Source organism: Procambarus clarkii, chromosome 38 (assembly GCF_040958095.1).
Source record: "Procambarus clarkii isolate CNS0578487 chromosome 38, FALCON_Pclarkii_2.0, whole genome shotgun sequence".
NCBI lineage: Eukaryota > Metazoa > Arthropoda > Malacostraca > Decapoda > Cambaridae > Procambarus > Procambarus clarkii.
In genome coordinates, this window is record NC_091187.1 from 12,165,068 (window position 1) to 12,189,773 (window position 24,706).

General features: G+C 51.2%; 1 protein-coding gene across 9 annotated transcripts in view; it reads left to right on the top strand.

Annotated features, from left to right (window-relative positions):
* The window catches only part of LOC123771958 (zinc finger protein castor homolog 1), a 397,241-nt gene that overhangs the window by 254,292 nt on the left and 118,243 nt on the right, over positions 1 to 24,706 (top strand). For all 9 annotated transcript variants that reach the window (XM_069337697.1, XM_069337698.1, XM_069337702.1 and 6 more), the window contains exon 4: positions 12,387 to 12,568. In XM_069337697.1, coding sequence (XP_069193798.1) covers positions 12,387 to 12,568 — 182 coding nt within the window. The remainder of the gene's footprint in view (positions 1 to 12,386; positions 12,569 to 24,706) is intronic.

Sequence of the window (24,706 nt, forward strand, 5' to 3'; positions counted from 1 at the left end):
ACAATGTAATGATCATGGTCTGTACTGGTCAGAGGTGCTGGGAAAGGCCATTAATTTACGGCTATTTTCTAACTATCTTGGCCGCGTTCATCTTATTTAGCACCGTTTTTTATGTACTTCTCCTCTTCCTCCTTCTATCTCTCTTCCGTGTCCCTCCCACTCTCTTGTCTCTCGTTGCTATTCCATCTTATTTCTTGTACCCTCTCCTTCTTTCCTCGCCTTTCCCATCATTCATCTTCCTCCTTCTATCTCTCTTCCGTGTCTCTCCCCCTCTCTTGTGTCCTCGCTGCTATCCCTTTTTATTTCTTGTACCTCTCCTTCCTTTCCTCGCCTTTCCCATCATGGGTGTTAGGTCGAGTCCCGTCCCACCTCTCCCGGTATTTTGACGTGGTGGGAGAGGGCCATATTGTGTCGTGATACTCACACTATTAATCATACACATGTCATACTCCCAGGACGGCCATACGGTGGGAGGGGTGTATACGCACGCGTGCACGCGCGGGCGCTCCAGCATCCTCCCACACACTCATCCTAGCATCTCCCGTCCCACATCCTGACGTCCCACACACGCATCACAAACATACACACTCTTCAGTTGGGTTCGTTGTCGATTCATAAACGAGAATCCCGGGTTCGAATTCCGGCCGGGACAGAAATGGTTGGGCACGTTTCCTGTCACTTAACCCATAGCCTCGGAGAAGAAAATAAAGAGTATTCAGTGAGACCTTGTGGATCCTCACTGAATACTTTAATATTTTCTTCTACCACCCCTATTATTTTTTATTATAATTTGGTTTTATTTGATTTACTGCATTGCTACACTTAACAGAGAACACATACACATATATTATAAATATATATACATATTATATATACATAGGCTGCCTGTCCCCGACAAAAATGAATTATTGTGATACAGTTTATACTTGTTGTCAAATGAAGAACTTTGTTCGTGAATTGGAGAGCCGTTGGCCGAGCGGACAGCACGCTGGACTTGTGATCCTGTGGTCCGGGTTCGATCCCGGGCGCCGGCGAGAAACAATGGGCAGAGTTTCTTTCACCCTATGCCCCTGTTACCTAGCAGTAAAATAGGTACCTGGGTGTTAGTCAGCTGTCACGGGCTTGCCTTCATGGGGGTTGAGGCCTGTCGAGGACCGTGGCCGCGGGATACTAAAGCCCCGAAATCATCTCAAGATAACCTCAAGATGATTGTACATTTATAACTGAAAACATTTATATAAAAATTACAATACATTAATTACATAAGAGTCACAATAGCAGTATAACGTAGTCTACACAATGCCAACCCACCCAGTAGTTTCAAAGCGTTATACAACAAAGAGTCATGGGAAGACGGGACACCACGAGCGTGGCTCTCATCCTGTAACTACACCTAGGTAATTACGCACAATGTATTACAATTATTGGACAGGCCTATTCCCACTCTTAAATATGTTGAGTTACCACCACTTTCATCACCTTGAAGACATATAGTTCCATCTTCTTCCATCTTCTTTCCTATTCTACCCCCCATCCACCGTTCTCCTTTTCTGCCTCCTGCTCTCTTCCACATTTCCCTCAGTCCCTTCATCACTTCCCAATTACCTCCCCCTCTTTTAACACCCCCCCTCCCCGCCTCTCCTCCCCTCCCCATCTCCCCCCACCCCATCCCCCCCCCCCCTCCCCATCTCCCCCTCCCCACGCCTCCTTATCGGCAGCCTAACCCCCTTTTTCACAGCGTAAAAATATTAAGGGGCTTCCAACGACCTGTAATCATGGCGGCTGGAAGACCAGAGGTGTAAATGCGGCTTTTATAGCATTGGGCTCGTGTTTACAGGCTGGGGGGAGCCTATCCTTCTCCCCCCCCCCCCGATCCAGATCTGCGTCCCTCGAAGGCTCCTCTATCCTTCTAGCCGCTCTGGGCTGGAACATAACACTGCTACACTTTACCGCTTGTTGCCAGACCTAGGGATAGGGCCCTGCCTTGTGGGGGATAGAGGCCTGCCTTGTGGGGATAGGGGCCTGCCTTGTGGGGATAGAGGCCTGCCTTGTGGGGATAGAGGCCTGCCTTGTGGGATAGGTAGTCTACCGACCTATCCCAGTGCTTATTGGTGTATTTGGCGGTCGTTACCGCTCTATGAACTAATGGAACTTGAACCTGCTACAGTGGTTCAAACTGGTATCACCATTTAGATCGGACGAAAGGTATCTTAAATGGGGACAAATTAGGGATGTTAGGTTGACCAGACCACACACTAGAAATTGAAGGGACGACGACGTTTCGGTCCGTCCTGGACCATTCTCAAGTCGATTCAACTTGAATGGACCATTCTCAAGAATGGTCCAAGACGGATCGAACGTCGTCGTCCCTTCAATTTCTAGTGTGTGGTCTGGTCAACATACTTCAGCCACGTTATTGTGACTCATCGCCTGCACAGGGATGGTAGGGACTACCATGGCGAGGTTCATGGTTGTTGTTGTTATAGATTCAGCTACTCGGAACAAGTTCCAAGTAGCACGGGCTATGGTGAGCCCCGTAGTGGACTTACCTGGCACAGAGCGGGGCAAGTAGCACGGGCTATGGTGAGCCCGTAGTGACTTACCTGGCACAGGAGCGGGGCAAGTAGCACGGGCTATGGTGAGCCCGTAGTGGACTTACCTGGCACAGGAGCGGGGCAAGTAGCACGGGCTATGGTGAGCCCGTAGTGGACTTACCTGGCACAGGAGCGGGGCAAGTAGCACGGGCTATGGTGAGCCCGTAGTGGGACTACCTGGCACAGGAGCGGGGCAAGTAGCACGGGCTATGGTGAGCCCGTAGTGGACTTACCTGGCCACAGGAGCGGGGCAAGTAGCACGGGCTATGTGAGCCCCGTAGTGGACTTACCTGGCACAGGAGCGGGGCAAGTAGCACGGGCTATGGTGAGCCCGTAGTGGACTTACCTGGCACAGAGCGGGGCAAGTAGCACGGGCTATGGTGAGCCCGTAGTGGACTTACCTGGCACAGGAGCGGGGCAAGTAGCACGGGCTATGGTGAGCCGTAGTGGACTTACCTGGCAACAGGAGCGGGGCAAGTAGCACGGGGCTATGGTGAGCCCGTAGTGGACTCACCTGGCACAGGAGCGGGGCAAGTAGCACGGGCTATGGTGAGCCCGTAGTGGACTTACCTGGCACAGGAGCGGGGCAAGTAGCACGGGCTATGGTGAGCCCGTAGTGGAACTCACCTGGCACAGAAGCGGGGCAAGTAGCACGGGCTATGGTGAGCCCATAGTGGACTTACCTGGCACAGGAGCGGTGCAAGTAGCACGGGCTATGGTGAGCCCGTAGTGGACTTACCGGCACAGGAGCGGGGACTGGGTTCCTGGTAGTGTGGGTGTAGATATACTGTTCTTCCTAGTCATATCCACCTCATCCACCTGGATAACCACAGCCACGCTCATCACCTGGACCACCACACCACGCTCATCTTAAATGCATTATCCCCACCTAATCCACTTTATAGATAATTCAATCCCTCGTCCCTATCTATACAGCCAATTGCCCCGTTACCCGTATGAGGGATTTACCCCTCCCTCAACACCCCCCACTCCCCTGACCCTACCCCCTGCCCCCCCCCCGACCTCCCCAACCACTCCCCCGGTAAAATCGACTTAGTGGAATTTGACTTCGTCATGACCCTTTGTTCACTAGCCATCTAATAGCACCAATTCAACCATTACCGAAAATTCGTAAGATTCCCCTGTCCCTAATGCTAAAAACTGGCCATACAGAGAGCCTCGAACCCGGGACAGGATGGGTGCAGAGCTATGGGGACGACAGGGGGACAACCGCCCTTATACCCAGTGAGATATAAGGTCGCAAGTCACCGTGGGACGAGGAGGGGGATAGTTACGACACGGTCCCGTCTTGAGGGGATTCACAAAACCATTATGATCTTATTAGTTACGAGTGATCAGGAAAAGATCCCCAGGATGATTAATGATGAGCGAGACTCGAACGTGGGGGGATTGATCATCGTTGGGCCGCCGCCTCCCGGGCCTGAGCCTATTGGGCCCTGCCCGCCACATTCTTCCTCGTCAGGTACACGATTTGATGCCAGCAGTTACGCATCTACTTACGAAACCTCTACATCTTAAGTCTCGATCTTTTGCCGGCTTTTTTTTAAGATTTAACAGTTTACAGCTTGGAAACTTCTCAACCCGAGGTACTGTGTGCTTCATGGTAAACTCCCCTCGGGACATACCTCAAGGTAAACTCCCCTCGTACACTATACCGCAAGGTAAACTCCCCTCGGTAGTATACTTCAAGGTAAACCCTCGGTACACTATACCTCAAGGTAACTCCCCTCGCTACGGTATACTTCAAGGTAAACTACCATCGGTACAGTATACCTCAAGGTAAACTCCCCTCGATACAGTATACCTCAAGGTAAACTCACCTCGGTACAGTATACCTCAAGGTAACTCACCTCGGTACAGTATACCTCAAGGTAAACTGTTTAACAAATATAAACAAGCCGCCTTGATCGAGGAAAGATGTACAGGTTTCGTAGTGGTTGGGTTATGCTTGATAAATGTCCCCGCGAGTCGTATACTCGTTAACCATAAGCAATTAACCATCGTTGCCACTACTTCACTCTCCTAAACTACCTTACAAACCTGACATCGTAACTGGATTAAACTTACCTTACAAACCTGAACATCGGACTGGATTTAACTTACCTTACAAACCTGAACATTCTAACTGGACTTAACTTACCTTACAAACCTGAACATCGTAACTGGACTTAACTTACCTTACAAACCTGAACATTGGAACTGGACTAAACTTACCTTACAAACCTGAACATCGTAACTGGATTAAACTTACCTTACAAACCTGAACATTCTAACTGGATTAAACTTACCTTACAAACCTGAACATCGTAACTGGATTAAACTTACCTTACAAACCTGAACATCGTAACTGGATTAAACTTACCTTACAAACCTGAACATCGTAACTGGATTAAACTTACCTTACAAACCTGAACATCGTAACTGGATTAAACTTACCTTACAAACCTGAACATCGTAACTGGACTAAACAAACCAACCTCTTCACCAACACCATATTTCAAAGAGATATATATATCCCTTTTTTTTTTTAATAACTGCTATTGTTTTTGTTCCAAACAAACTGTAAATCACTACACGAGTGATTTACAGAATTTAATGTAGTGTTTACACGCCCTGCAATTTACGGGTCGGGCGGTGTGTTCAGATGTGTAAATGAATGGGACATTTGCAGTGTGAAGTTTGTTTACACATATCACACTGTTTTCACAGTTTGCCGATACAGTATACCTCAAATACTTACGAAACCTGTACATCTTTCCACGATCAAGGCGCCTTTGTTTACAAGCTACGAGACTTCACAACCCGAGGTTATTAAGTCATAAGCAACCTCGTAATACCTTGATGGTATTACGAGTTGTTTATTGTATTAACGAGATATTGTTTACATATCAATGTAAACAATCATGGCGGTTTTGTTTACATTGAAGAGGGAAGGGAACTATCAGGGGAATCGTTACAAAATGGAGGAAACGGGAAATATGAATGTCTGTGTGTGTAGTTGATATGTTGGCTGGGGTCAATTTTCATGTAGAACACCTTCCTCTTTATGCTTCTTGCAAGATCGGCGTTCGATCCCCGATGGTCCAAGTGGTTGGCACCGTTCCGGCCTCATATCTCTTGGAAGTGTTCGCAACTTTCTCCTTAATATGACAATTATACTAGCCTCTTTAGCAGTTGTTAAGATTATACTGAAGAAACCAAAGAATGTATAATCTGGACTTTACATTTCTGGTCCAGATTATATATCTTATAAAAACCCGTTTGAAAAAGGCAATATTTCACAAACAAAATAAAACCACTTTATTGTAGTTTTTTGTAAAACAAAAAAAAATGTAGATTTTGCAACACGTTACCTTGAGGTTACCTTGAGGTGCTTCCGGGGCTCAGTGTCCCCGCGGCCCGGTCGTCGACCAGGCCTCCTGGTTGCTGGACTGATCACTGCTGGACTGGACAAAGCACTTACGTAGCAAATTAAGTTATATAAGAATTCCAAGGGTGTTATATGCTTGTGTTAACGCTCACTTAAGTACCGTATATAGGAGTGATGACCCAACACACCAAGAGTGACGCCTCCTGTAGCGTCCACATGCCTCGTTCTTCACCAATAAGCGAAGCTGAGTTTCCTCCCTGTACCACCATCAAGTATTATAGCTTGTAGATTATCTTAAATCACCGACCCTCTGTCTCCGCCGCCTGAATGTAAACATAAACTAAGATCGGCAACTCGGCCAGGCAAGCGGGTGATGGGTGTTACCACTCTTACTGTGGCGAGGCAGTTTTAATTCCCGTCGCCAGAGGGCAGGGCAGCTGTCGGCCACTGACACCCATAACCATTCATCTTTAACAATCTCCTACGTGTAGTGATTGAGGAAAACCCGTGAAATGTTCTCATTTGATTGCATGTGAGCTTCAGCGGCCAGCTGCTGGTGTTGTCTCTCCTCCGCTGGATGTAAATAAATAGCCACCTGGACCAAAAAGTTCCAAGTAGCACGGGCTATGGTGAGCCCGAGATATTCAATGAGATGAAAGCTTTTACGAGGTAACAAATTGGTGAAAGTTTTTGTGGACTCGTTTGGCAAAGTGTCACTTCATGAATGGTGGTAATTAAACACCACGCCGTCCCGTTAATTACCCGCCGTGAATCCCAGAATATTTCCAAATATGCGGCGAGGCTTCAAATAATATTGTATTTCACGTTGAAACGTTTTGGCAAGGAAGAGAGGCGGCGATAGTGATCTCTGGGTGTTAGAGGGGCACTGATCGCTTCATAAAGTAAGCGCGTAGTATGTAAATATAAGAACATCACTTCCTGCTGGGATAGGTACATGGGAAGGGGGGGGGATAGGGGGGGGGGAGGAGGATTAAGCGTCACTGGCTTAGTATGGGTCAATAGGGAGGGGGGGGGGAAGGGGATGGATTTAATCCGGACCAGCCTAGTAAAAGCCAATAGGCCTACAACCTCACTAATTCATATATGGAGAATGTGTGTCTCTCTCTCTTTGTTTGTCTGTCTGTCTGTCTGTCTAAGGTTGAAGGCTACGTGCTGGGGCTAACCTCAACCCAACTTTGCAGGGTGACTGTGTGGGGGGTGTGGGAGTGACCAGCAACATAGGCAGCACGGGGTCGAGCCCCTCTATCCCCCCCCCCCCCCCACCCACCCCCCACGCCGCAACATTTTGGGGTCGACTCTGGCAGCGTGGGGTACCCTATTTAGTGTTCCTATAGTGGAGGGGAAGGGTGGGGGGGGTGGGGGTGTTAGGGTAATGGGCACCCTATACGTGGGTGATAAAGAGTGGGTAGTGGAGTGTATAGTGTAAGAGGTACTACCATATATCCTCCTAGGGCTTGGACTTCCATTCATGCCCGCGGCCTTTCATTCCTTAATCTTAATCCCATATTCATCTTGAAGACGGTCATCCAACATAGCATCCGTTTGCCCAGCTCTTGTACCCACTTTTATCACTCTTACCCTTCCTTTCTCGTTCTAACATCATTCCTCTCCTATCCTAAGTCATTCCTCCATATCTTCCTGTTTTCGTTTTAATCCTTCTATTTCCCTACTTACTCCTCCCTCCCTACATCTTACACCCCCTCTCTCTCTCTCTCTCTCTCTCTCTCTCTCTCTCTCGATCTCTCTCTCTCTCTCTCTCTTCTCCTCTCTCTCTCTCTCTCTCTTCTCTCGTCTCTCGTCTCTCGTCTCTCTTCTCTCTCTCTCTCTCTCTCTCTCTCTCTCTCTCTCTCTCTCTCTCTCTCCTCTCTCTCTCTCTCTCTCTCGTGATTCGTCATCTCTCGTGATTCGCCGACAGAGACCAAAACATTGAGGTCATTTGACGTAGTCAACTGCTATACAAACCATTGTTGATGCAAACAAGAGAAATTCGAGCCAAACATCTGACTCATTCAGTGGAATCTACTGCTGGTGGTGGCAGTGGTGGTTGATGGTAGTGGTAGTGGAACTTACCTACTACTCTATCTGTGACTGTGGAGAATTGAAATCTATGCAGCTCTGCAGAGTAGAGCTGTAGAGCTGGTGGCTAGTGAACCTGTGTTCACTAGCCACCTGCTAACTGAACACCTGTGGTCACTAACCACCTGCTAACTAAACACCTGTGTTCACTAACAACCTGCTAACTGAACACCTGTGTTCACTAACCACCTGCTAACGCTCACATTCTCGAACGAATCTGTCATCAGGTATGAAGAACATGGATGACAGTAACAATAATAACAGCAATAACTAATAGCAATAACAGGTGAACACGGTCAAGCACGATCCCTGCAGCCCTGGACACTATGTATATCGTCCGATATCGTGTGTGTGTGTGTGACGATATCAGACGATAAATCACATTAAAATCGTTTCACTATCTTAAGGTTTAAAGTCCATTTCTCTCTCTCTCTCTCCTCTCTCTCTCTCTCTCTCTCTCTCTCCTCTCTCTCTCTCTCTCTCTCTCTCTCTCTCCTCTCTCTCTCTCTCTCTCTCTCTCTCTCTCTCTCTCTCTCTCTCAGGATAATTCTGATTGAGTTTCTTTGGCTTAGTTTCAATCACTCAAACTGTAGTTGTTGGTTAGGGACGCACAGCAGCCCCCTGAATGTCCTGTATTTCATCATGGTTGCTGGTGGTGCGATAGCCTGAAGCGATAGTTTTTAGAGCGATAAATATGCCGAGCATAATCATACGTATTGGGGTTATAATGGCATGATGAAGCAGCATACTTGTTTTCAAATTCATGCCTTTTTATTGAGCTCCGCCTTAGCCCCTTGCGAGAGGAGTCATAATTCACAGTTTCAAACATGAATACCACATTGCTGCAGGGTTGTAAAATGCACGATATATAAGGACCGAAAAGGGCGAAGATCGCCTTCAAAGGGTTCCCCCCCTGGCGGTGGAGCAGCAAACTACCGTGATATGCTAGGCTTGTGGAGTATACTCACTCAAATCTACTTTCAGTTGGGGTCGACGGGAGACACCTGCTGTCTTTACAGCCGCCGCCAGGGACGGGGTGTGTGTGTGTGTGTGTGTGTGTGTGTGTGTGTGTGTGTGTGTGTGTGTGTGTGTGTGTGTGTGTGTGTGTGTGTGTGTGTGTGTGTGTGTGTGTGTCTCTCTCTCTCTCTCTCTCTCTCTCTCTCTCTCTCTCTCTCTCTCTCTCTCTCTCTCTCTCTCTCTCTCTCTCTCTCTCTCTCTCTCTCTCTCTCTCTCTCTCTCTCTCTCTCTCATTCTCTCTCTCTCTCATTCTCTCTCTCTCTCTCTCTCTCTCTCTCTCTCTCTCTCTCTCTCTCTCTCTCTCTCTCTCTCTCTCTCTCTCTCTCTCTCTCTCTCTCTGTCTCTCTCTCTCTCTCTCTCTCTCTCTCTCTCTCTCTCTCTCTCTCTCTCTCTCTCTCTCTCTCTCTCTCTCTCTCTCTCTCTCTCTCTCTCTCTCTCTCTCTCTCTCTCTCTCTCTCTCTCTCTCTCTCTCTCTCTCTCTCTCTCTCTCTCTCTCTCTCTCTCTCTCTCTCTTTGGTGCGACCCCAAACCTGGCATTAATTTTCCCCATTGTGCTTAACCTAGTGACTGCTCAGGGCATCGTACCACTCCGAAGGTGAGGCTTGGGGGATTCGGGGGAGAGATACAGTGTTCCGAGGGGTCGTTCAGGCAAAGTGGTTCCTGCGTGGCGCTGGTTCCTCAGGTATCATTAATATCCTGAGACGACCGTTGAGGCAGCCAGCACGCGTTAATGAGAGTGACAGTGATGGTGAGCACTGCGTGCATTCCTCACCATTTACCGTCACAACGTGTTACAACGTCACTATTTGACCGCTGTAAGCCATCATGGTAAGCGAGGGGGGAGTGACTTAGAGCTACCGGGGGAGCCGGTCGGCCGAGCGGACAGCACGCTGGATTTGTGATCCTGTGGTCCTGGGTTCGATCCCAGGCGCCGGCGAGAAACAATGGGCAGAGTTTCTTTCACCCTATGCCCCTGTTACCTAGCAGTAAAATAGGTACCTGGGTGTTAGTCAGCTGCCACGAGCTGCTTCCTGGGGGTGGAGGCCTGGTCGAGGACCGGGCCGCGGGGACACTAAAGCCCCGAAATCATCTCAAGATAACCTCAAGATACCACCAATGTTATCTTCGTAGTTTGTGTTCCTCTTTTATCATTATAGATTTGTGTTGGTGATAATTGATAATTGTCTTGCTGGAAGGCAAGTGATGGTGTGTGGTGTTAGTGAGGTGGTGAGAGGTGGCTGGCGCCTCGCCAGTGTTGCTTTAAGACAGTCTCAAGTTACGGTTAAGCAAGCCATCAACCCTTGCCACGATTGACCTTACTTCACATGCGGTTAATTGCCTCTAATGGCGTTAATATATCGCACGGAGATAAGGTTGTCCAGACAATTTACATACCTTAGAAGATGTTATTTTGTATACTTTCCTTCCCTTTATTTTTTCTATCTCACTTTCTCGCTAAGAATTCAGCATCTTCAAGATGCTGAATTCAGCATCTTGACGTGTACTAGAGATTATATCTCTCAAGATGTGTTATGTCGCCTTCAGACAACCCTCCGACGGAGCTCCTGGACTGGCCAATCCTACTGGTATCTCCCGATCTGGTGCAAATTTAGCCTGTTCGTTCATCTCATTAATTTGTAGATGCGGCCATTTATTACTCCCTGAGAACCTCCATAATGAGAGGAGTCGAGCGAAGGCCAGTGGTGACTGATGCCCCACACAGCCACACGCTGCTAATCTGCCTTTATCAAATTCTTGGTAAGTTTAATCTTGTTGGAGAGAACAGCTGCGATTATTTATGTCGAGGGAGAAGGGAGTCTTGGGTAAGTGGCAGTTTGTGAGCTGTGATTGGTGATTCTAGGGGGGGGGGGGAGGGGGGATTATTGTGGGGGGGGGGTCGTGTCATGGGTGGGGGGGATGTAGTGGGATGGAAGGGGGAGGGGGTGTAGAGGATTGGGTGATGTTAGTGCAGAAACTGAGAAATGTGGTGGTGATTGGTTGTGAAGGTGGGTGATGATTGGTTGGTGTGGGGAAGGTGATTGATTGTGAAGGTGGGTGATGATTGGTTGGTGTGAGGGGCGGTGATTGGCTGTGAAGGTGATTGATGATTGGTTGGTGTTGAGCCGGTGATTGGCTGTGAAGGTGCGTGATAATTGGTTGGTGTTGAACCGGTGATTGGTTGTAAAGGTGGGTGATGATTGGTTGGTGTGAGGGGCGGTGATTGGCTATAAAGGTAGTAGAGATTGAACAAGTATTAGTGATAGTTGTGGCAATGACCTGGTCAACTATGGCTGTGAATATAACCGACCTCCTCACTCTTATAGCACCTGACTGACTTACTCCTTACTCCACATGTGGCCAAATTGTAACCAAATTCACATACACAAGAAAATCACAGTAACGTGAAGAGTCACTGAAGGAGTCGAACCAGTGTTCTTAGTATTCCCAGACACAGATCTTACCACTGGACCACAATGTAACACAAATACTATTACATGTATTAGATGATATTCACTAATAAAACTGGAGTCACACAGGAAATGGTAAGGTTGCAATAGAACACTGACACCTTTATAAGAGAGTTGATGATGTACGTTGACCCAGAGGTCAGGTGTGGCAGGTGACCTGTCTGCTGTGCCTGTCTGCTGTGCCTGTCTGCTGTGCCTGTCTGCTGTGCTAAGCTGATAGTTGCAGACAGTTTGCTGGTGTTCTCTCTTATCACACGAGTCGTCTGTCTTGGGTGTGATCTTAGTGAAGTTAGTGATCTTAGACTGCGGAGCCTAGGTCATTTGGTTCCGTATAAGTAGGCTGGGAAATTGAGAATTGGGAGGCTCAATAGACAGAAATCCTTGCTCTATAGTGATGGTTCAACATTGTAGAGTTAAATAACCCAAATATCTTTATTTATTATGTACCCCATACCCATCCCGTGGGCGGTGGTGTAAAGGATTGCAGAGGCACATAATCGGTTCAGGAACTGAACCCTCTAGTTCGTTTAGCTAAGCAAATAACAATCTTTTGACACTAGTTACACAATTATTAATGTTATATATACATGTACACATTCTCATACATACATATACATACATATACATATATACACATATACATATTCAATGACCTACACAAATACACATTTTGTATCACAAGTGATTCAACAAGAGGCTCACAAATATCCGCATCTAACTTGTTAACAAAGGCGATATAACTTGTTCTTAACACCATTATGTTCTTAATTCCTGTTCACCACCAAAGTTCTCACGTTCTCTCTCTCTCTGTTCCCTCAGGCAAACTTCTGGAATCGCTCAAGAACAACGGTGTGGGCGGGGGTGAAGGTGGTGGGGAGCCGCCCACTCCCCCACACACCCCACAGAGGGAGAACACCCACATAGTCTCCAGTGAAGGGGGTGGGAGCCGGCCGCCCCCGACACAGCTGGATGCTCTGCAACACCAAGCCTTGCAAGCGAGGGTAAGTGTTGCATTAGTGTTTGTTAAGTGCAGGTGAGAGGAGGTACAACCCAGCGGGTTTTCTTCCTATTGGGGAGTGTTGTTTGTACATGCTGCTATGGCGGTGTGTCCACTCACAGGATGAGTGGCGCTGCCCAATACTGTCACTATGGCGGTGTGTCCACTCACAGGATGAGTGGCGCTGCCCAATACTGTCACTATGGCGGTGTGTCCACTCACAGGATGAGTGACGCTGCCCAATACTGTCACTATGGCGGTGTGTCCACTCACAGGATGAGTGGCGCTGCCCAATACTGTCACTATGGCGGTGTGTCCACTCACAGGATGAGTGGCGCTGCCCAATACTGTCACTATGGCGGTGTGTCCACTCACAGGATGAGTGACGCTGCCCAATACTGTCACTATGGCGGAGTGTCCACTCACAGGATGAGTGGCGCTGCCCAATACTGTCACTATGGCGGTGTGTCCACTCACAGGATGAGTGGCGCTGCCCAATACTGTCACTATGGCGGTGTGTCCACTCACAGGATGAGTGACGCTGCCCAATACTGTCACTATGGCGGTGTTTCCATTCACAGGATGAGTGGCGCTGCCCAATACTGTCACTATGGCGGTGTGTCCACTCACAGGATGAGTGACGCTGCCCAATACTGTCACTATGGCGGAGTGTCCACTCACAGGATGAGTGGCGCTGCCCAATACTGTCACTATGGCGGTGTGTCCACTCACAGGATGAGTGGCGCTGCCCAATACTGTCACTATGGCGGTGTGTCCACTCACAGGATGAGTGACGCTGCCCAATACTGTCACTATGGCGGTGTTTCCATTCACAGGATGAGTGGCGCTGCCCAATACTGTCACTATGGCGGTGTGTCCACTCACAGGATGAGTGACGCTGCCCAATACTGTCACTATGGCGGTGTGTCCACTCACAGGATGAGTGGCGCTGCCCAATACTGTCACTATGGCGGTGTGTCCACTCACAGGATGAGTGACGCTGCCCAATACTGTCACTATGGCGGTGTGTCCACTCACAGGATGAGTGACGCTGCCCAATACTGTCACTATGGCGATGTGTCCACTCACAGGATGAGTGGCGCTGCCCAATACTGTCACTATGGCGGTGTGTCCACTCACAGGATGAGTGACGCTGCCCAATACTGTCACTATGGCGGTGTTTCCATTCACAGGATGAGTGGCGCTGCCCAATACTGTCACTATGGCGGTGTGGCCACTCACAGGATGAGTGACGCTGCCCAATACTGTCACTATGGCGGTGTGTCCACTCACAGGATGAGTGGCGCTGCCCAATACTGTCACTATGGCGGTGTGTCCACTCACAGGATGAGTGACGCTGCCCAATACTGTCACTATAGCGGTGTGTCCACTCACAGGATGAGTGACGCTGCCCAATACTGTCACTATGGCGGTGTGTCCACTCACAGGATGAGTGACGCTGCCCAATAGTGTCACTATGGCGGTGTGTCCACTCACAGGATGAGTGGCGCTGCCCAATAGTGTCACTATGGCGGTGTGTCCACTCACAGGATGAGTGGCGCTGCCCAATACTGTCACTATGGCGGTGTGTCCACTCACAGGATGAGTGGCGCTGCCCAATACTGTCACTATGGCGGTGTGTCCACTCACAGGATGAGTGGCGCTGCCCAATACTGTCACTATGGCGGTGTGTCTACTCACAGGATGAGTGGCGCTGCCCAATACTGTCACTATGGCGGTGTGTCCACTCACAGGATGAGTGGCGCTGCCCAATACTGTCACTATGGCGGTGTGTCCACTCACAGGATGAGTGACGCTGCCCAATACTGTCACTATGGCGGTGTGTCCACTCACAGGATGACTGGCGCTGCCCAATACTGTCACTATGGCGGCGTGTCCACTCACAGGATGAGTGACGCTGCCCAATACTGTCACTATGGCGGTGTGTCCACTCACAGGATAAGTGACGCTGCCCAATAAACTCGCCCCTCGGGGCAAAATTAAAAAAAAAAATGAAAATTAACTTGCCTCCCTTCAATTCCCCCTTCCCCTAGCTCACCACCCTGCTATCAATCAATTCATCCCTCCCTCCCTCTCTCTCTCTCTCTCTCTCCCTCTCTCCCTCCCTCTCTCCCTCCCTCGCAATAAGGGAAGAGTATCTAAGGAGACCACTGTGCCACAGTGCCGTGTTCGCAGCACTGTTGCAGGTGTATGGGTGAGCTCCGCCCTCTATTGTGCCACGCTAAATCAGTTGGACTTTTTGTGTGTTATCTCGTCCAAGTCCGGGCCCTCAGAGCTGGTTGCGCGGGGAGTGGAGGTGCTGGGGGGGGGGGGGAGGTCTTGGTATCGACTGCCGGCCATTTTGTTTCCAGGTTTTTTAAGTTCAGGGCGATTAATTTTTTTTTTTTTCCCCTTTCCATTCGGTGAGGTGAGTCATGTGTGTGTACGATGTGAGTCACGTGTGTAGACGGTGTGAGTGTAATGTGTGTGTGTATATACGGTGTTACTCCCAGGTCTATACATAGTGTGGCAGCCAGGTCTACACATAGTGTGGCAGCCAGGTCTATACATAGTGTGGCAGCCAGGTCTATACATAGTGTGGCAGCCAGGTCTATACATAGTGTGGCAGCCAGGTCTATACATAGTGTGGCAGCCAGGTCTATACATAGTGTGGCAGCCAGGTCTATACATAGTGTGGCAGCCAGGTCTATACATAGTGTGGCAGCCAGGTCTATACATAGTGTGGCAGCCAGGTCTATACATAGTGTGGCAGCCAGGTCTATACATAGTGTGGCAGCCAGGTCTATACATAGTGTGGCAGCCAGGTCTATACATAGTGTGGCAGCCAGGTCTATACATAGTGTGGCAGCCAGGTCTATACATAGTGTGGCAGCCAGGTCTATACATAGTGTGGCAGCCAGGTCTATACATAGTGTGGCAGCCAGGTCTATACATAGTGTGGCAGCCAGGTCTATACATAGTGTGGCAGCCAGGTCTATACATAGTGTGGCAGCCAGGTCTATACATAGTGTGGCAGCCAGGTCTATACATAGTGTGGCAGCCAGGTCTATACATAGTGTGGCAGCCAGGTCTATACATAGTGTGGCAGCCAGGTCTATACATAGTGTGGCAGCCAGGTCTATACATAGTGTGGCAGCCAGGTCTATGCATAGTGTGGCAGCCAGGTCTATACATAGTGTGGCAGCCAGGTCTATACATAGTGTGGCAGCCAGGTCTATACATAGTGTGGCAGCCACGTCTATACATAGTGTGGCAGCCACGTCTATACATAGTGTGGCAGCCAGGTCTATGCATAGTGTGGCAGCCAGGTCTATACATAGTGTATATCAAAGCCACCTCCTCCCCCCCCCCCCCTAGGCCAAATACTCTTGCTTCAGCCTCATAACAGTTGCCTAACTCCCAGGTACACATTTACTGCTTGGTAAACAGATGCATGAGATGTAAGAAAATGTGTCGAACCGTTTCTGTCCCGCCCGGGATCCCAACCGGGGTCCCTTGGTTGTAAAGGGAGGAGGTAGGCAGCACAGCTTACATCATTTTATGATCTTGCTTACTCAGGCAAGGGGATTGGTCGGTGTGGTCTGGTCAACCAGGCTGTTAGACGCAGCTGCTCACGCTCTGTGTGTCACAGCCTAGTTGATCAGGGGTCCTTAACAGGGTTAGATTAAGATTAGATTAAGATTAAAGATTAAGATTAAAGATTAAGACTAAAGACTAAAGATTAAGCCACCCAAGAGGTGGCACGGGCATGAATAGCCCGTTAAGAGTGTTAGAGTTTCTGTTGTTTCAGATTTAGCTACTCAGAATGAAATGTCCATGTAGCACGGGCTATGGTGAGCCCGTAAAGAGTGTTAGAGTTGTTGTTATAGATTCAGCTACTGGGAACAAGTTCCAAGTAGCACGGGCTATGGTGAGCCCGTAACTTACCTGGCACAGGAGCGGGGCAAGTATAACGGGCTATGGTGAGCCCGTAACTTACCTGGCACAGGAGCGGGGCAAGTATAACGGGCTATGGTGAGCCCGTAACTTACCTGGCACAGGAGCGGGGCAAGTATAACGGGCTATGGTGAGCCCGTAACTTACCTGGCACAGGAGCGGGGCAAGTATAACGGGCTATGGTGAGCCCGTAACTTACCTGGCACAGGAGCGGGGCAAGTATAACGGCCTATGGTGAGCCCGTAACTTACCTGGCACAGGAGCGGGGCAAGTATAACGGGCTATGGTGAGCCCGTAACTTACCTGGCACAGGAGCGGGGCAAGTATAACGGGCTGTGGTGAGCCCGTAACTTACCTGGCACAGGAGCGGGGCAAGTAGCACGGGCTATGGTGAGCCCGTAACTTACCTGGCACAGGAGCGGGGCAAGTATAACGGGCTATGGTGAGCCCGTAACTTACCTGGCACAGGAGCGAGGCAAGTAGCACGGGCTATGGTGAGCCCGTAACTTACCTGGCACAGGAGCGGGGCAAGTATAACGGGCTGTGGTGAGCCCGTAACTTACCTGGCACAGGAGCGGGGCAAGTAGCACGGCCTATGGTGAGCCCGTAACTTACCTGGCACAGGAGCGGGGCAAGTATAACGGGCTATGGTGAGCCCGTAACTTACCTGGCACAGGAGCGGGGCAAGTAGCACGGCCTATGGTGAGCCCGTAACTTACCTGGCACAGGAGCGGGGCAAGTAGCACGGCCTATGGTGAGCCCGTAACTTACCTGGCACAGGAGCGGGGCAAGTATAACGGGCTATGGTGAGCCCGTAACTTACCTGGCACAGGAGCGAGGCAAGTAGCACGGGCTATGGTGAGCCCGTAACTTACCTGGCACAGGAGCGAGGCAAGTAGCACGGGCTATGGTGAGCCCGTAACTTACCTGGCACAGGAGCGAGGCAAGTAGCACGGGCTATGGTGAGCCCGTAACTTACCTGGCACAGGAGCGGGGCAAGTAGCACGGCGTATGGTGAGCCCGTAACTTACCTGGCACAGGAGCGAGGCAAGTAGCACGGGCTATGGTGAGCCCGTAACTTACCTGGCACAGGAGCGGGGCAAGTAGCACGGCCTATGTTGAGCCCGTAACTTACCTGGCACAGGAGCGGGGCAAGTAGCACGGCCTATGGTGAGCCCGTAACTTACCTGGCACAGGAGCGGGGCAAGTAGCACGGGCTATGGTGAGCCCGTAGTGGACTTACCTGGCACAGGAGCGGGGCAAGTAGCACGGGCTATGGTGAGCCCGTAGTGGACTTACCTGCCACAGGAGCGGGGCAAGTAGCACGGGCTATGGTGAGCCCGTAGTGGACTTACCTGGCACAGGAGCGGGGCAAGTAGCACGGGCTATGGTGAGCCCGTAACTTACCTGGCACAGGAGCGGGGCAAGTAGCACGGCGTATGGTGAGCCCGTAACTTACCTGGCACAGGAGCGGGGCAAGTAGCACGGGCTATGGTGAGCCCGTAGTGGACTTACCTGCCACAGGAGCGGGGCAAGTAGCACGGGCTATGGTGAGCCCGTAGTGGACTTACCTGGCACAGGAGCGGGGCAAGTAGCACGGGCTATGGTGAGCCCGTAAAGTGTTAGAGACATATTCTTCAACATATAGTGGAGTGGGGTATAATATTCATCTCTCCCCCCCCACCCTCTTCACCTTTCCCCTCTCCCTAACCCCCATCTCCCCCCCCCCCCTCTTCCCCACATAAATCCCCATTCTCTCCAGCTCCCCCTCCCCCCGCTAGACCCTCTAGCCAAAGGCTAGGACCGCCTGCTGTCATAATTCACTTCTAGACTTTTCCTTAGCTTCCACCTCTCCATCTTCTCTACTCCAAGAAGGTGTCTTCCTCAGGTCATGTTGACTGCCTCTTAGGGACACAAGTACCTGCTCTTTTACTCGCTCTTGTTACCTTGGAAACCTTGAGGACCCAACCGGTCTCGCTTCATGCAGGTCGGCGTTCAATCCCCGACCGTCCACAAGTGGTTGGGCACCATTCCTTCCCTCCGTTCCATCCCAAATCCTTATCCTGACCCCTTCCAAGTGCTATATAGTCGTAATGGCTTGACGCTTTTCCCCCATGATAGTTCCCTTCCCTTCCCTATTTCATGATTATTATTGTTGTTACGTTGAGGTGTTTCGGGGCTTAGCGTCCCCGCGGCCCGGTCCTCGACCAGGCCTCCTTGTCAAGGAGCGACCAGGTCGTGCTTATAGAATTGGAATGGTTGACTTGTTATCTCATTAAAGACAGAACCAGTTATTAAACAAATTAACTAAGATATATTAGTCTTTATTGCGAAAAAATCTTCAATTAAGTTACAAATTTAGTCAAAGATGGACATAAGTGTAGATATTATATAAATGGAAATATCTACGTCAATCCGAGGCTGGACGCTAGACGCTATGGAAACTAGTTTTTCCAAATTTCCACAGTAATTACTATCGGGTATGTGCACAACATGGTTGGGTTGGCGGGCTGGTGTCAAGCAAAACAATACCACGAGACAATGTGCAAAGGTCATCCCTCTCATGAAATTTCGCTCAATAATACCATTAATAATACCATCATGAAATTCGCTCAATAATACCATTACTCTCGAGTCTCAAATATTATTTGTGTTAGTACACAGCGTGAGACTTTCTATGCCTCGATCAGACCAATAATGTCAAATTAACTTGAAGTATCATACTTTATATAATATGGGAGGAGGGTAGAAATAGCCTAAGGGACTCTACCCCTTATGAGATGTATTTCTTTCTTGTCTCAATAAACATACTTGAACTTGAATCATACTTTTGACCGTAAAAAAGGAAATCCAGGTGTTTGTTATTTATTAAATATTCTGCATTTCGGCCCCTCTTAATAGCCTTTCTCTCAATCACCCTCCCTCCCCCCCCCCAACAGTGAGAGAGAGAGAGAGAGAGAGAGAGAGAGAGAGAGAGAGAGTGTGTGTGTGTGTGTGTGTGTGTGTGTGTGTGTGTGTGTGTGTGTGTGTGTGTGTGTGTGTGTGTGTGTGTGTGTGTGTGTAGTGCGTGCATAAGCTTTAGCGTGACCAATGCATAAAGTTTTTACGATGCATAAAGAAAAGTAATGAAAATAATTCAGAGCAGTTTAAAAGCATTGTAATAAATTTCGGATGGGGGGGGGGGTGGCACCAGTGTCCGGTGGCACTGCTTTGTCTGATGCCAGTCCCGTCCCGCCCATGTCGTGCACGTGCCCAAGAGCAATTACTGGGGAAAATTGGGTGAAGCTAGCTCTCCAAGCATCTGGTCTCTCTCTCTCTCTCACACACACACACACACACACACACACACACACACACACACACACACACACACACACACACACACACACACACATTGAATTGCAGCCGTTATCGTTCTAAATTATCAGTACGAATTCTCAGATGTGTGTTAGTACCTGTGGTCCGGGCTGGTGGTAGTGGAGGGGGGCCGGGCCAGGCAGCTACATCGTGATTTAAGAGCTGGAGATAAAGGGCTGGTCTATGCCCTCTTGGGTTTCTTGGACGTGACACGAAGTGCTGGTCTTCTGATGTTACCGTACCTCACCGCACGGTCTTGGGGGGGGGGGTACGAAGCACGACGCGCCATCTCTCCTCCTCCTCGTCCGTGCTGTGTACGGAGTGGCGGGGGCGGTAATGAGGTCGTTTGTATGCGAGTAGTAGAGTGAAGCTGTAGCGACCCTAGCGTGCGCAAGGCTGGCCTCCACACTCCTTGCTCCGTCAACCTGACCCTACTCCTCTGCTTGTCTCCTCCACACTAACCCAACTCCTGCTCAGGTAACTGCTTATATACCTACTAAGTCCACCAGCACCACCTTATCCAAGCTTCACTAACCGGTTTAATCTCTCCACCCTCTGGGCTCTCAGTCCCAGGTAATCCACTTTATCCAAATCAAAAGCGATTCCACCAGACCCACATCTACCCACGCTGGGTCAGCCCCACCAGATCCACATCTACCCACGCTAGGTCAGCACCACCAGATCCACATCTACCCACGCTAGGTCAGCCCCACCAGATCCACATCTACCCACGCTGGGTCAGCCCCACCAGATCCACATCTACCCACGCTAGGTCAGCACCACCAGATCCACATCTACCCACGCTAGGTCAGCCCCACCAGATCCACATCTACCCACGCTGGGTCAGCACCACCAGATCCACATCTACCCACGCTAGGTCAGGCTCCACCAGATCCACATCTACCCACGCTAGGTCAGCCATACCAGACCTGGAGGCCAGATAAGGCACATGCGCTCTCTAAACTTTATGTATAGCATAAATATATTCTATATTCCTAACGAGTATACTAGATATATTTTCCTAGTGGTGTACCTGTTGTGCAGTACTCACCTACTCGATACCAGCTGTTCGGTGGCTGTTGACGTATTGGTACACTCTATATATACCCAGTACCCACTCCCAGTACCCACCGTCTAGTACCCGCGTCTCAATACCTGCTACCCAGCGGCTGTTGCAGGAGTTATGGACACCAGTGAAACCATGTTGGGCACTAGTACCGGAACGCAACACAACCAAGGGAATTTCTGGAGGTTGATTTACAGTAATCAGACTTCAGACGGTGCCCCGTAAACTGCGACGTCTCACTCGGCTGTGCTTTAATATCGGCCTGGAGGCTACGACTCCTAGCCCTGGCCTCTTAATCAGAGCGAGTTATCCCCGTGATCTCCTGCGTGGCTGTGATGAGGGAGGGATAGTCTGTATGTGGCTAGATGGTGTTCCTCTCCAGGGGTAGACGAGGCCGCCCGCCGCTGCACCTCCACTTCGTCTGAGCATTAATAACATCCTCCGACAGTCTGCCTTAGGTTCACTGGACCAAAAGGAAGGCATGCGTTCAAACGCCCATGTCATGCGTTCAACACGCCTTGTCAAGTCTGGCCTCGGGCCGGGCTTGGGGAGTAGAAGAACTCCCAGAACCCCATCAAGCAGGAACCCCATCAAGCAGGAACCCCCCATCAAGCAGGAACCCCATCAAGCAGTTCTCCCGGTACTGGCTTCTCCCGGTACTGGTCTCTCCCGGTACTGGTCTCTCCCGGTACTGGCCTCTCCCGGTACTGGTCTCTCCCGGTACTGGCCTCTCCCGGTACTGGCCTCTCCCGGTACTGGCTTCTCCCGGTACAGGCCTCTCCCGGTACTGGCTTCTCCCGGTACTGGTCTCTCCCGGTACTGGTCTCCCGGTACTGGTCTCTCCCGGTACTGGTCTCTCCCGGTACTGGCCTCTCCCGGTACTGGCTTCTCCCGGTACTGGCCTCCCCCGGTACTGGTCTCTCCCGGTACTGGTCTCTCCCGGTACTGGCCTCTCCCGGTACTGGCCTCTCCCGGTACTGGCCTCTCCCGGTACTGTCCTCTCCCGGTACTGGCTTCTCCCAGTACTGGCTTCTAGTACTAGCCTCTCCCGGTACTAGCCTCTCCCGGTACTAGCCTCTCCCGGTACTAGCCTCTCTCGGTACTGGCCTCTCCCGGTACTGGCTTCTCCCAGTACTGGCTTCTCCTAGTACTAGCCTCTCCCGGTACTAACCTCTCCCGGTACTGGCCTCTCCCGGTACTGGCTTCTCCTAGTACTAGCCTCTCCCGGTACTAACCTCTCCCGGTACTGAGAGCGTGTTCGTTGCACCAAGCGCACCTCTTGCAAGGGTGGTCCAAGAGCCTGCGGTCAAAAGGAGTTTCCGCAATGAAACAGCTTCAGCTTGAGGAACTGGCGCTGATAAGAGTCCGCGAGATGGTTCATCTTGCGGCAGTCTCGAGGCCTTTACAGCCGCACATTTGCATGCGTTACAGAGCCCGGCGCGGGGCCTCACCGGCTCCTTAAGGAGAGCACAAATGGAGGGAACCTTTCCCGGGGCCGATGAGGCATTCCTATTCAAGTCCCGAGTCGGTGGGGGGGAAAGAAGACCCCGGATTGACACAGTTTCCCCTCTTCCATGTAGGGTTTCCTCGTCTAAATATGCGTATGTGGCACCCATTGGTACCCCTCTTGAGTCCTCTGGCACCATCCGGCGTACTCTGGCACTCCTCGGCGTCCTCTGGCACCCTCCGGCGTCCTCTGGCTCCCTCTGGCGTCCTCTGGCATTCTCTGGCTTCCTCTGGCACCCTCCGGCGTCCTCTGGCACCCTCTGGTGTTCTCTGGCACCCTCCGGCGTCCTCTGGCTCCCTCTGGCGTCCTCTGGCATTCTCTGGCGTCCTCTGGCACCCTCCGGCGTCCTCTGGCACCCTCTGGTGTTCTCTGGCACCCTCCGGCGTCCTCTGGCTCCCTCTGGCGTCCTCTGGCATTCTCTGGCGTCCTCTGGCACCCTCCGGCGTCCTCTGGCACCCTCTGGCGTCCTCTGGCACCCTCCGGCGTCCTCTGGCTCCCTCTGGCGTCCTCTGGCATTCTCTGGCGTCCTCTGGCACCCTCCGGCGTCCTCTGGCACCCTCTGGTGTTCTCTGGCACCCTCCGGCGTCCTCTGGCTCCCTCTGGCGTCCTCTGGCATTCTCTGGCGTCCTCTGGCATTCTCTGGCGTCCTCTGGCATTCTCTGGCGTCCTCTGGCATTCTCTGGCGTCCTCTGGCACCCTCTGTCGTCCTCTGGCACTCTCCGGCGTTGTCTGGCACTCTCCGGCGTCCTCTGGCACTCTCCGGCGTCCTCTGGCACCCTCTGGTGTCCTCTGACACCCTCTGGCGTCCTCTGACACCCTCTGGTGTCCTCTGGCACCCTCTGGCGTCCTCTGGCACCCTCCGGCGTCCTCTGGCACCCTCCGGCGTCCTCTGGCACCCTCCGGCGTCCTCTGGCACCCTCCGGCGTCCTCTGGCACCCTCCGGCGTCCTCTGGCACCCTCCGGCGTCCTCTGGCACTCCGGTACTGCCACCACCAGCCAGCAGCCTTCTAACCTCCAGACAGGCAACGTAGCAGAGCTGTCGGCTGTGCAGAGATCCTCTATTGCCTCTTTAGAATCAGTGACGTATTAATTCTACTGAGACTGGCTCAAAGTTCTCAATCTGTACTGCTTGCAACAGAGACGAGAGAGACATGTCATGTACACGGAAGATATTGGAAGATCATGTTCCAAACCGACGCAAAAAAATGCAATATGTTGGAGTGAGAGATATGGTAGGAAGTGCAAAATGTATCGAAGGAAAAGACATAATTAAGAGAGCACAAGGTAATACAACGTTTGTAGTGTAAGAAATGCAGTTAGAATAACAGTTTAAGCGTTCAAGAGTGAACAGGACAGTTTCTGTTGGTGTTAGCAGACCACGTCTGTCTGTCTGTGAAGGCTGTGTGGGCCGGCTGGCCACAGACCAGTCACCAGGGGAGGCTGGCCACAGACCAGACACCAGGGAAGACTGGCCACAGACCAGACACCAGGGAAGGCTGGCCACAGACCAGTCACCAGGGAAGGCTGGCCACAGACCAGACACCAGGGGAGGCTGGCCACAGACCAGACACCAGGGAAGGCTGGCCACAGACCAGTCACCAGGGGAGGCTGGCCACAGACCAGACACCAGGGAAGGCTGGCCACAGACCAGACACCAGGGAAGGCTGGCCACAGACCAGTCACCAGGGAAGGCTGGCCACAGACCAGACACCAGGGGAGGCTGGCCACAGACCAGACACCAGGGAAGGCTGGCCACAGACCAGACACCAGGGAAGGCTGGCCACAGACCAGACACCAGGGAAGGCTGGCCACAGACCAGTCACCAGGGAAGGCTGGCCACAGACCAGACACCAGGGAAGGCTGGCCACAGACCAGACACTAGGGAAGCCTGGCCACAGACCAGACACTAGGGAAGCCTGGCCACAGACCAGACACTAGGGAAGCCTGGCCACAGACCAGACACTAGGGAAGCCTGGCCACAGACCAGACACTAGGGAAGCCTGGCCACAGACCAGACACCAGGGAAGCCTGGCCACAGACCAGACACTAGGGAAGCCTGGCCACAGACCAGACACTAGGGAAGCCTGGCCACAGACCAGACACTAGGGAAGCCTGGCCACAGACCAGACACTAGGGAAGCCTGGCCACAGACCAGACACTAGGGAAGCCTGGCCACAGACCAGACACCAGGGAAGCCTGGCCACAGACCAGACACTAGGGAAGCCTGGCCACAGACCAGACACCAGGGAAGCCTG